General features: G+C 37.4%; 1 protein-coding gene across 2 annotated transcripts in view; it reads left to right on the forward strand.

Moving 5' to 3' along the window:
* Rims2 (regulating synaptic membrane exocytosis 2) overlaps positions 1-13967 on the forward strand; it is a 411096-nt gene that overhangs the window by 78452 nt on the left and 318677 nt on the right. For both annotated transcript variants that reach the window (XM_042055663.1, XM_042055664.1), the window contains exon 4: positions 4615-4825. In XM_042055663.1, coding sequence (XP_041911597.1) covers positions 4615-4825 — 211 coding nt within the window. The remainder of the gene's footprint in view (positions 1-4614; positions 4826-13967) is intronic.

Here is a 13967-nt window from a genome sequence, read left to right on the forward strand (position 1 = left end):
ATAGGTAGATGACACAGAGATATAGGACTAGAGAGAGAAACATGACTCAAAGGCAGAGAGAACATGTAATGACTCATCATGATGCGTGTAAAGGATTAAAAAAAAGGCAGGATAGCTTTAGAAGGAGACAAAGGAAATAATGTCAAACCTGGGCTTAAAAATGTGGACTTGTCCCTTGTACAGTCATAGGTCACTTCACAGTGGGGTTCTGTTATGAGAAATGTCTGATTAGATGGCTTCATCACTCTACAGATATCATTACAGTGTAATCACACAAACTTACGCAGCTTATTTACTGTGTACCTAGGCTGTGTCACAAGTTGATAGAGCTCCTATTATGTGCAGCTCCTGCTGACTGAAACACCAGCATTTGGCACATGGCTGTACATTCAAGACTTTGTAGGTCATTATAGGAGTTCTTTATAGCCTTGGATGATGAGCTAACAATGAACATACTCTTTAATTTTTACATCTTTGTCAATTTTCTATAATCTTTTATATTGTTTTGTGTTTCATATCTTATAATCCAAACAAACATTTTGGTGTGGTTCCGGTTTTCTTAGATTTGCTGAAACTCTTTGTAGGTCAGCATGTGGCTTATCCAGGAGTGTTATACGTGCATGCTCTTGAGATGAATGTGTCTTCTGCTATTTTGGGATAGAAAAATTATTTATTTTTGTCCCCTCTGATTTAAAGTGCATTTCAAGACTTTTATTTCTATTGATTTTCTGTTTATATGCTCTAAAAATTGTGGACAGTGCCAGTGGAGCCCGTCTGTCTTTTGACTCTTTCGTTAGTGATTTCCTAATACTGAACGTATGTATCCTGCTGTTTCTGTGTTGGGTATATACATATTTGGAATTCATATACGCTGTTGATGAATTTATTATAATATGAGAACTTTCTTTGTATCCCTTTACAGTTTTTGGCATAGTAGTTTGTTTTATCTGGTGTAAGGTAACTGTCAGTCTCCGTGTCCTTAGTGGTGAAATGAGTCTTACAGGCAGCCTGCAGTTGAGTTTTGTCTTTTTCTAGTAGGGCAGTCTTTCATTTCTTTTGGTAAGAGGCTATTATCTGTTATATACAGGATACCCAGTGGTAGATAAGGAGTGGTAATTGTGACTTAATTTATTCTAGTCGTTTTGTGGATTTTTCCCTTTAACTTTGAAATTGTCATACACAGGAGTGTTTCTCCTTAAGACATTTCATCCGTGCTTAGTTTTATCTATCTACTTGCCTTCAGAGTTTTCTTTTTTCTCTCAGACGTCCCCCCCCGCCAATTTTTATCTTTGGTTTCTGGCAGTTTGATGAGAGAGAGAGAGAGAGAGAGAGAGAGAGAGAGAGAGAGAGAGAGAGAGAGAGGGAGAGAGGGAGAGAGAGAGAGGGGGTGGATGGATGAATGAGAATTTGGTATTTATTTTACAAAGGCTTCTCTTAGGTGGTTCTTCTCTTAGGTCTTTTTACTACTGTTGTAAAATTCCTTATCCTTATGTCTTTCATTGTTTCTGTCACCTGCTACACTAACTGTACAATCTTAGTTGTTTCTCTGTCTTCTCCTGCCCTCTGTCAGTCTCACTTTGCAGACTTTTTATCAGTTCTTTTTCTAGCTTACTGTAGAGTCTTCTCATGAAGAAAGTCTTCATCTTTGATAGCATAGCTTTTATTCTAGAATTTTGATCTGGTTCTTTATTTCATCATTACTATTTTCTGTTCTAATTCCCCATTTGCTCACCGATGATGTCCACCCTTTCTATGCACTTATTTTAATAATTTTTAAACATTTTAGTTAAAATATGATTATATCATTCCTTCTCTCTCCATCCCACTTGTCCTATTCTCTATTCCTATTCCCTTCCAAAGATAATTATTCCCAAGTCTGTGTCATCTCTGAATCCAGTCATGTTTCTTATGACAGAGTATTGACTTGCTGTTTCTGTCTCTTTGTGCTGTATCTTTGAGTTGTATTCACACCTTGATGTGGAACACCCTTCCCATCAGACGGTTGTATTCACACCTTGATGTGGAACAGCCTTCCCATCAGACGGTTGTATTCACACCTTGATGTGGAACACCCTTCCCATCAGATGGTTGTATTCACACCTTGATGTGGAACAGCCTTCCCATCAGACGGTTGTACTCACACCTTGATGTGGAACACCCTTCCCATCAGACGGTTGTACTCACACCTTGATGTGGAACACCCTTCCCATCAGATGGTTGTATTCACACCTTGATGTGGAACACCCTTCCCATCAGACGGTTGTACTCACACCTTGATGTGGAACACCCTTCCCATCAGACGGTTGTACTCACACCTTGATGTGGAACACCCTTCCCATCAGACGGTTGGTGTTGAGAACTGAAACATTAAGGAAACCAAGAATTCTGCTAAGTTTGGATTTTGATGTCACCATCATTGTCCTAGTGCAACATAGTCATAAATCTCTTCAAAGGATGTGAACTGCTTCTGCATTCTCTTATAATGGATGCTGGGGCACTAGAAACTGCTATTCTCACACCCGCTGCCCCCCTCCATTGGAGGGCTACACTTATCTCTCCCATGAACTTGAGTCTTTGGAAATAGTCAACTTCTGGAGCTTATTACTTGGTGATTGCTTCCTAGGGATCGGGTGTTCTCTGTGATGTTTTTCTTTTTCTAGTTTTGACAGTTCCCAATTGCCTGGACCTTGAGAATGGGTCACCTTATATCTCTCCTAGCCATAGAAACTAGTCTGCCTTGATCTCCAGTTCTGTATCCAGCTTTGGAGAGGAGCTTCCTCCCATATCCCAGTGATAAAAGATGTTTTGTTCGTGTTTGTGTAGGATCTTGCACCCAAGGTATTTTTTCTGCACTGTGGATAAAGGGTTTTCTTCAATCTTGTCTGTAGCTATAATGGCTCTTTGCCTTCATTTGAAGTGACAGAACTTACTTTTCCTCCCTGTGGTTTAAATAAAGCTTTTACTATTTTAGCAAACTCAGGAAATCGTGTCTGTACCTCAGCCCCAATTTAACTTAATGTCTGCACGTAGGCACTCCCTCAAAAGCAGAGGTTTATTTGTCTTGGGTGTGTTTCTAGCCTTCCAGAGCCCTTGTGGAGGGAGGGGTGTGAGAAGAACTTGTGATTATTAGCCTTTCTTGAGCTTGGATCTTTGGCGGCTTGCAGCTGTCATGGTAGATGAGTCTTGCCATTGCACAATTGATTAAAATTTTACCTGATCTCTGTCTGGAGATGTGTCTTCATAGATAGAGTTTACTTAGAATGTGTGAAGCCTTAGTTTCACATCCATATAAAATGGATGTGGGTGTGTGCCTGTAATCCCAGCACTGGAGACTTGAAGCTGGAGAATCAGAAGTCCAAGGTCATCTTTGGATACAAAACAAGTTTGATGCCATCCTTGGATATATGAGATGCTATCTCAAAAGCAAACACACAAACAACCCCAAATACTAAAGATTTCCCTTTACCTATCAGTATGGCTCTACTTCCTTCTCCCATGTTATTGCCAGAGATGGAACAATTAGACTTGGTGTTCTTTGGAATTTAGATTGTTTGCCTGATAACTTCCCTTCTGATGGGCTCAAAATAAATTGTGGTTTTGTAGATTGTCATTTTTAGGATTGGAATGATATCATTTTTAGTTTTCTGAATATTTTTTAAATTTGTTTTTGGTTTTCCTGAGACAGGGTTTCTGTGTATAATAGCCCTGGCTGTCCTGGAACTCACTTTGTAGATTGGGCTGGCCTCAAACTCACTGAGATCCCTCCCGAGGGCTGGGACTCAATGGCTGTGCTACCGTGCCAGCAACCTGGCAGTTTTCTAAATTTTAGGTTAATTATAGTCATTAAACATTAAAATTGTAATTATAAATACAATAGAAATGTTTGTAGTGACAGTAAATGATACAACGTTCCTTTTGCTTAGCCTAGTTTTCTTTTTAATTCATTTTATTTTTATTTATCTATGAATGTGGGTATGAGCAAGTGTGTGTATCTCCACAGAGGTCAGAAGGGGCATCAGAGCTCTGGGACTGGAGTTACAGGTCATGATGAACCACCCAGTGTGGGACCTGGGGACCTAGCTGTGGTCCTGAAGAGTTGCCAGGGCCCTTAGCTTCTGAGACAGCCCCGTAAGCCCCGGTATTTTCATCCTAGAGGGACCTGGCTTTACTTTACTTGCACAGCTCCGTTTGTTAGACTGAGAATACATGCCGGCGTTTTCTTTTTACGCTGGGTTGTGTTCAGAATGAGTCTAGTTCCCTCCAGTTGAGTCTGCATCTCTTCTTTTAAGATGCTAGGTTATGGCTTCTTTGTGGAGGTAAAATTGTCTCCCGTATTTCTGAAGCTAAACTGTTGAAAAATAATAGTAGGTAGAAGTGTGTTTAATATTCAAGGAAATGTTCCACAAACGTAATTTAATAATTAACATGTATATCAAAGATAGAACTAATTTCAAGATTTTTATGATGTAATATGTCATTCAAGCAAGATATTATTCTATAATTTATAAAATTAAATTTTATACTCTCTTAATCCCATCCTGCGTAGTTTGATTATAAAATTACGATTCTTTGATCATCAGAAAACTATTTTTTAAAATCATTTTTTTTCTGCAGAAAACTGCATCAACAATTTGAAATGTATAAGGAACAAGTAAAGAAGATGGGAGAAGAATCTCAACAGCAGCAAGAACAGAAGGGCGATGCCCCAACCTGCGGTATCTGCCACAAAACAAAATTCGCGGATGGATGCGGCCATAACTGTTCTTATTGCCAAACGAAGTTCTGCGCTCGTTGTGGAGGTCGAGTGTCATTACGCTCAAACAAGGTAGGGAGCTGAAATATGATCGTTTCCCAATAGTTGAGCTTATTGTGAATACATGGAACGAAATCTGAAATCACTTCTCAGATTAACCAAAGAGCACAGTTTACCGAACGGGAAAGGTAATGTTAGCTGAGTCATAGGCCTTTGACTTCATCACAGTGAAGACATTTACTGTTGCAGGGGCTGCTTGTTCATTTCCGGCTGCCCAGATTTCTGAAATAATCACACCAAAACTGTATTAATTAAACCACTGCTTGGCCCATTAGCTCCAGTTTCTTATTGGCTAACTCTGACATATTAATTTAACCCATTTCTATTAATCTGTGTATCGCCACGTGGCTGTGGTTTACTGGCTAAAGTTCCATCTGGCTCTTGCGGGGCTACATGGCTTCTCTCTCACTCCGCCTCTTTTTCTCCCAGCATTCAGTTCAGTCTCCCCCTAGCTCCGTTCTACCCTATCAGGCCAAGCCAGTTTTCTTATTCATTAAGCAAAAAAAAAAAGAGCAACACATAGACAGAAGTACCTCCCACACCAATTTATAGATTAATTGATCTGCCCTTTGTTATGGACAGTGGAAACTGATCCAGAGTGGCTAAGATAGATTCTTACAGAGCTCTGTAGATTTTTCTATCGCCCTGACACTTGCACAGACTTTGTAGATTATTTTTATTGTAGTCATTTGAAACAAGACTGGTCCAACTGTGGGATTCTTTTCTTCATTTCATAACTTTGTAAGCGATACTATCCTTTGTTTGTTTTTGTATTGAGGAAATATCATTCAGCTATGGAATTTAAATATCTATTCTTGGATATTTCTACTAGGCTTTATCTTTGCTTTATCCTTTTTAGTGAATATACTACTCATAGAAGACTTTGTCAATTAGCAAATGATGTATTGCAGATGCTCTTCTTAAGTTTTTTTGAATTTCTTTTCTATCACCAAACTAATTACTTAGATAGTTCTTACACACAGAGTTAATCTGTATGTGCATCATTTGTGAATAATTGTGAGAATTAGTTCTCCTGTGTTATTTCATGTTTTTATTTTCTTACTGTTTGTTTCTCTCAATGTTTTGTTTGCCCAGAACTAATCCTTTATTTCTTCTAATGCTTCTTTTGATTTGATCATAGTTTATGCATACATGTATGTGTGTGCATGTATATGAATGTGTGTGCATGTGAATGTATGTATGCATGTATGTATATACATATATGTGTATATGTATGAATGTATATGTTTGATTTATCTATATATGAATTATGGTATAATTTTAAGTAAAAATAATACAAACAGAAATCCTTAGTCTTAAAAGGAATATATTTAGTTTTTCAGTATTAGGTATAACGTTACCTATAATTTTTTCACAGATGCCATCAATTACAAATTTGCTAAGAATTCTTTCCTTTAAGATCTTGAATAGGCATTAAACTTTCCCAATGCTTTTTGTCATCCACTGAGATTAATTTTTGTTTTTCCTTTCTTTAAGGTATTGACTGATTTTTGAATATTAATCCAACTCTGTTTTCTTTAAATAAAATCCATTTAGTCATTCACGATAGATAATTCATTTCATATATAAATGAGTTTGATTTGCAAGTGTCTTTTTTTGATTTTGGAATTACCATTATACTGGTCTAATGAAAAGGATTATATACGGTATTTTACTTTCTTCAGTGTCACAGGAGAGTTTGGATATGTCTGATCAATTGAGATCAGAACAATTGAGTTGTTCTACTCTATGACTCAAGTCCTTTTTTAGTTATTAAAAATATTTGTTAGATTTTTATCTGTGAAGTTATCTGGGCATGCAGTTTTATTCACCAGGAAGGTTTTAAAGTACAATTTCAATTTTTTATTGATTCAGAGTTCTTTTTTGTATGTGTGAATATGTTTTCATAATTATATCTTAAGGACTTTGTTCAGTTTCACATAAATTATTAAATTTTTGGATGTAAAATATTCATAATATCCCATTATTTTTGATATGCATGCAGTCAGTGGTGATGCTGCGTCATCCCTTAGTTTGGTAGAGTCTTTCTTTTCCATTGAGTTTGGTTATATATTTGATAATTTTGTTGATCTAAAAAAATCAACTTGATTTATTGAATTTTCTCTATTTCTAAATTATGCTCTGATCCTTATTATTTCTTCTACTTCCTTTGGTTGAACTTTGTAGATTCTTAAAGGGAAAATGAAATTTTAATATCTTTTATTCTCTGATATAAGGATCACATGCTCCTAATTTTTTTCAAGTAGTGTTTTAGTTGCTTCCCTCATAGTCCATTTAAATTTTTCATTTTCTTTAAATTGAAAATACTTACACAATTTCCTCACAGCCTCTCCATCTTTTTCTGCTCTGATTCTGTCTCCAGGCCCTCCCTAAGCTTCTGTTTAGTGCCCTGCTCTGTGGACATTTTGAGCAGTGGTAGGCAGGGTTTATAGTTTAGTGCTCTGCTCTGTGGACATTCTGAGCAGTGGTAGGCGGGGTTTATAGTTTAGTGCCCTGCTCTGTGGACATTCTGAGCAGTGGTAGGCGGGGTTTATAGTTTAGTGCCCTGCTCTATGGACATTCTGAGCAGTGGTAGGCGGGGTTTATTTACAGCTTATCTTATTGTCAATCCTTCACTAACATTGCCCTTTGTGGCTTCATATTAATTACCTTAAAAACATTTAACATTGATTATTTGAGGTTTCATCCATGCATATATGTATTTTGATCATATTTGCCCCCTCCCTCCTCTACCCAGATCATCCTCCACTTCCCTCCCCATTACCTTCTCCCTTTTCCCCTCTCCCATTCTTTCAAATAATCCACTGAGTCCAATTAGTGTTGCCCATATGCACATAGGTGTGTGGCCATCTGATGGACCATGGTATAGTACAAGGGGACGTATTCTGAAAAAGAGACTTTTCTCTCCTAACAGCCATCAGCTATCTGTTGCTCCTCAGCAAGGGGTAAGAGCTTCTGGGTTCTTCCCTACTTGGTGCTGTAGTGTTCATTGGGCTGATCTTGTGCAGGTCTTGGACAAACAGCCACAGCTGCTGTGAGTCCCCAGTGTCTTGTCATTTCCCCAGAGGATACTGTTCACTCCATTGGCTCTTCCAGTCTTAGTGTCTTTATCTCCCCAAAGTTCACTGGGGAGATGGTATGTGAGAATGGTTGGACGAGACTTTAAAGACACTCTGTTTTCTGACCATTTGTGAATGTATGCTTTAACTGCTATTCAGTTATTCAGTTTAACTGCTATTCACCTGAGAGCAAAACCTGCTCTCAGGTGTCTTAAAAGACATTCTTCTAGTCAGATACGGAGGAACATTGTTTAATCTGAGCTACTGGTAGGCCAAGGCAAGGTGATATTTACATTTGAGACTAGTTTGGGTTATAGAAGAAGATCCCATCTCAATTAAAGTAACATAGGACTGTAGACATAGTCCAGTGATAGAACAGGTGCCTCTCATGCAGCTGTCTAATCCGAGAACAGCAAACCAAATAACACCATGTTTTACTGCCTTTTGTTCAGACAGGAGGAGAAATCTGATCCTTGTTGCTCAATGTAGACCAGAAACAAGTATCTTGTGATACCTTATCATAGCTTAATTGCTTGCTAATACACATCTCAGTTTCTAATGTATGGTACCTTTTCACTGAATAGAAATCTTAAGTACAATAAAATGTTGGAATACTCCTTGAAAATGCATTATATTGCGAACAGCTTTAAATCTCTCTATATTCTGGCTTATCTGCATGAACGGGTTTGTTGAAGAAGGAAGGAGCCAGAGACAGAGCACTTCACACCCTTGTTCCCTCAACCTTGATCTCTATCTGAGGGTGATGCCAGGAAGGTAAAATACATTAAAAAGCAGTTTAGATTTTAGTTCAGGGAAGACAGCTCTGAATTTCTTTATTAGTATTTGTAAGTTTTCTTTCAAGTGAGGAGCTGAATATGAACATCTCAATTTATATTGGAAGACATTCATTTGAATGGAATGGGGGAAAGCCACCCAAGTTTTGAGATAAAAGATTACAAGGTTCAACTTATGTTTTCAAATTTGGTCTTGTAAATGCCCAGCTGCCTCATGCTATAGAAGACTTTTGCTTGCAACAGTGGCTCAATGCACTTCTTTGACATACCCTTGCTCCAAAGAATTAAGGTCAGTGATATATTATCAGACTGTCCTTTTAGAGAATACAAATATTTTAGATATCAATAGCTAGTCATAAAGCTATTAAAATTCTTTCTGTAATCTTCCAAGAGAACACAAGGAAATAACTGTTTTAATTTTGAGACTCTTTCATGTGGAACCATCCTTAGCAATTAATTATGTCTCCTGGAGTACACCGAGGACACGGAAAGAACAAAGAAGTGCCAGTCATGTGGAAATGCCAGTACAAGATATACGACAACATACTGCTGTTTATTCTCCTCTTTTAAGACGTTACTTACTTAACAAGTAAAAATTGCATATGATTTTAATCAAATGAAAAAATAAGGAAACATTATTTTGTAACATTTAAATTGTGAAAGACACTGAATTGGAAAGACGTTAAGCATACTTATAATAAGGATTTTTTTTTAAACTTTACTTTTTTTTTGATTGTTCAATACAGTGTCTCTGTGTGGCCCTGGCTGTCCTGGAACTCATTCTGTAGATCAGGCTGGCCTTGAACTCAGAGATCTACCTGCCTCTGCCTCTTGAGTGCTGGGGTTAAAGGTGTACGCCACCATGCCCAGCAATAAGGATTATTTTAAACTTCAAAATATGATAACTTGAATTTGTTTCTTTTGTCTTTTGGTAGGAAGAATTGGTTTCCATGTGTTTAATTAATTTTCATCTGCTTGATTAATCTAACTTAGAATTTTCAGAATTACACTGTTTAGCTTAAATAGAGTACTTCAAATGGGACATTTCATTTTACAGTAACTTTTTATAATCTGTAAAATAAAGGAATTAATCTAAATGACCTCTAAGGTTTCTTCTGGGTTTAATATGTTATAACATCATTTTGTGCTAATTTACCCACACAGTTCTTAAAATAGCTGATAATTGTACTTCTACTAAATGAAGCAAAAGCTTTATTTCTACTGCTTAAATAATTTAAAAACTAATCAAGAAGCTTCATTAATTTTTGTTATTCTGTATATAGTGACTTAAACTTTGTTTTTGATCATTCTCCCATATATTATAATATGAAGGTGATGAAGACAGTACTATTTTACAAAGCTGGTTATTAGAAATATGAGGAATGGGTGAAGCAAATTTATATAATTATATAAACATAATCTTTGGCAGAATTCTAGTACCTATCAATGGTTTATAGAATTAAATTTTAGAAAGAATTTTGGACAGTGATTTAATTAAAAAACAAGTAGGGCTGTGCCTGAAAGCTGGGTTCTGCTGCTGGTTTGATAGTGGGCACTTTGCCTCCCAGAGTGCACAGTGGGCTTTTCCTTACACTGAATGGACTAAGTATGGAGGAGTACCAAGATTTGATAAACACACATTTAATCACATCAGTTTATAATACATCTGAGAATGCGTTCTGAACAGCTAAACTTTAATGTCAACCTGAACGTGTGTGAGAGGCACAGTCTTAGAGGTTATTTTGGAGCAGGGAAAAACTGCTGGATGCAGGACAAGTTAGGGTCATGCCTGCATCTGAAAGCTGCATCTGCTTCCTGCTCGCTCTCAGACTCTTCATCAGTAGCTAAGATGAACCTCAAGGTCACAATATATGGAGAAGAATAATGACATCTACAGTAATTCTAGTCATAATGCAGATTATATAAAGTTTAACATACTCTCAGTAAAATAATTTCATTTCAAATATTAGCCCCAAACAAATGAACAACCAAATCTTATTTTAAAGATATTAACAATACTTATTTTTAACTCTTTTTAAATTAAAAGAATTAAAATCTACAAAAGAATTATAACATTGCATTTTTTTGCAATGTGATTTTTATAATTCTTCTTCATAAAGGTTTTAGATTATCACTAGATTTTACTTATTCCAGACTAGACTTCTGATATCTTTCCTGCTGCTGGAATAATCCTCAGATTTTATTCTGAAATTTTTAATTTTTCGAATAGTATCACTCCATGTTGTCGTCTGAACCAGAAAGCCAAGCCTCAGATTTCTTTCCCGTATCACTTTCCTTCACAAGTTTTAAACATTTAGTAATTTTGTGTTTATGTGTAAACTGCTGACTGATGTCTCTTCAGACTCCATTGGATTCTAGTGTCTGACCTGCTCTGTCTGCTGGAGTCTCGGTTCTCAGACACTCACTGCTAGAGGGATCCCCATCTCTCAAGCGACTCTGCGGGGAGAGGGGGGGGCTGAGTAACTTTCTGAGCACTCCACTCTTTTCCAGGTCCCAGACAGGCGGCTCTAGGAGCGCCTCTCCTCAGCTGTCCCCATCCGTCCGCTGTGCTCTGACTCGCCCTTCTACTGCAGGCAGTCATTCCCCTCTACTGCACTCTAAACCCGCACCTGCTTGATGAACAGCTGCTTGTTGTTGTTGACATAAGCATCACCTCCTTCATGGTCCTTCTTTGGGTATTCTGTGTGAATCAACTACTTACTCCCTTGAGATACGTTAAATTTTACAGATCTCTAATCTAGTATATTCTCAAATTTTATTGTTATTTGATTGCATCTCTTTAATTCACTTTGACTGCTCAGTGTGTGTTTCTGTGTACTTGGTGTGTAACAGGCCAGTGTATTCACTACTGAATGAATTACCGAATGAGAAATTGGGATACATATCATCACCATCATATTTTAAACATTTAATTTTAGTTTTGATAGTAGCTTTTCTCTATCTTAGAGAATTTTATACGTTTATACAATGAATCTTGATCATATATCTCTTCCCATTCTCCCTGCCTCCCCTCAAATGCCCCACAACCAGGTCTTCTCAAAAATGAAAAGGTGTGGAGCCATCTGCTAGAACACAGGAAGTACGCTAGTTTGGACTAGATTCTCCCTCCCCAGCCGCTCTCAGCTGGCAGTGACTCTCCAGGAAGGGAGGACTCTTAGGGATGACCTCTCCTGTCTTTGTGAGACTCTCGGATGGGTTGTTGTGTAGTTCTTGTGCAAGTAGAAGGTGGAATGGGAGTGACACTATGCAGGGCAATTCTGTTTGAGCTCTTAAATAAAAAAATTAAGGTTATATTTTAGAATTAGCTTACTAACTAATGTGTTTCCACAAGGCTTTTTAAAAAAGTATCCTTAATCTTGCATAACCCACCCATTCCTACCTCCTAGTGCATTAACCCCACGTAACTGGTTAAACTCCAGTACTCCCCACGTTCTTGAATGCTATATGTATTCTACTAACCCTCCAACTGTATTGTTTAATTGGGTTGTGAGATCGTTGGCATCCATTTGGCTTCCCATATACTCTTTCTTTGGGCTCGATCCTCCTCCCCGTCTCCTTCATGCTCCTGTATCTACCTGGTTACGCCTTCCACCCTCCGTTCCCACCTCTCTGCTTCACTAGCAGTTACGATTTCCTACCCCCCAATGTCTCCCCCACCCCAGCACTCCTTTCTGGTTTCTTGGTTTCTACATGTGCTACAAGTTAAACATACAAAAGGTTTGAGGCTAGGATCTAGGACAGCTATGTTTGTCTTCCTGGGCCTTTTTTTCCCACCTCACTTGGCAGCATTTTTTTTTTTCAGTTTCATTCATTTGCTTAGAGATTCCGTTTTTATTTACGACTGAGGAACATTATAGTGTGTATATAATATGTAATATAGTATGCACCTCCTTTTTCTTAGCCATTCATTTGTTTATTGACATCTCAGTTTCTGTTTCTTAGCTCTGAAGAGAGAACACGAATGTGCACAGGATAAGTTTCTAGAGTCTATATGCTCAGACTGGGATAGCCGGGTCATATGGCAGTTCTGTTTCTAGATTTTTTAGAAACACATGCACTGCTTCCCAAAGTGAATGCATTGGTTTACAGTCCCATAAGCAGTCTGTAGAAGTTCCTACCCTCACCCTGCTCCACACAGATTTATTCCTGAAAATGACCATTCTCAATGGTGCAAGATGGAATCTTGAAGTGCTTTTAATACTGATGGCTAGGATGTTGAACAGTTTTTTAAATTGTGTTTCCTAGCCAATTTGCGTTTCTTCTTTTGAGAATTTTCTATTCAATACCATAGCCCATTATTTTAAGGGAGGTTGTTTATTTTCTTAATGTTTTAGTTCTTTGTCTATACACTGATCATGTGAGACGAGGGGCTGTAAAGATTATTTCTCCCATCCACGGGCTGGCCATTCACTTCACACTTTTTTTTTTTTTTTTTTTTTTTTTTTTTTTTTTTTTTTTTTTTTTTTTTTGCACAGAAACTTTTTAGTTTCAGGAGTTTCCGTTTGTTGGTTGTTGGTCTAATTTCCTGTTCTATTGGAATCTTATTCATAATGTCCCCTCCTGTGCCTGTAAGTTGACCTGTGTTTCCTGTCTTTTCCTCTAGCAGGTTCAGGGTGTCACTTCTTAGGTTGAGGTTCTTGATCAATTGGATTGAGTTCTGTGCAGGGTGAGTGATAAAATCTAGTCTCATTTTTTTCAATCACATTGAAGAAAAGTTTGACCAGTACCATTTGTTGAAGGTGCTGTCTTTTACAGTGTATAGTTTTGGCATCTTTAAGAAATATCGGGTCATTATAGTTGCAGACTTAGATCTAAGTCCCAAATTCTATTCTGTTGAACTCTGTAGACAACATTTTTGATAAAGCTCCTTCTTCAAGCTAATATAAAGGTCAAGTATAGAGGAAGAATTTAATTTCAAACAGGCCAGGCCTGAGAGAATATTATGGCGGAATGAAAGTGGGGCCTTTCAGTTGATTAGAATAGTTCAAATGCAGGAGAGTAGAGAAAGCAGTCAGTTGTCTGGAGACTGTGCTCTTTTGGGCAGTGTATAGTAGGAAATAAAGACTGTATCTAGGGAGTGTTTTGAGGGGAAACTAAGGCTCTTTTGGCTATGTTTTTTTCTTTGTTATGTTTATACATTTAAAATATTGAGACTATGACCTGCAATTGACAATTACAATAAATAATAATTTATCTTCAATGAGTTATTTAATTTTTCTTTTCCTTATGTAAAAATTAGAAGAATCCTAATTTAATAGA

The sequence above is a fragment of the Arvicola amphibius genome, chromosome 9 (genome assembly GCF_903992535.2).
Source record: "Arvicola amphibius chromosome 9, mArvAmp1.2, whole genome shotgun sequence".
Taxonomy (NCBI): Eukaryota; Metazoa; Chordata; class Mammalia; order Rodentia; family Cricetidae; genus Arvicola; species Arvicola amphibius.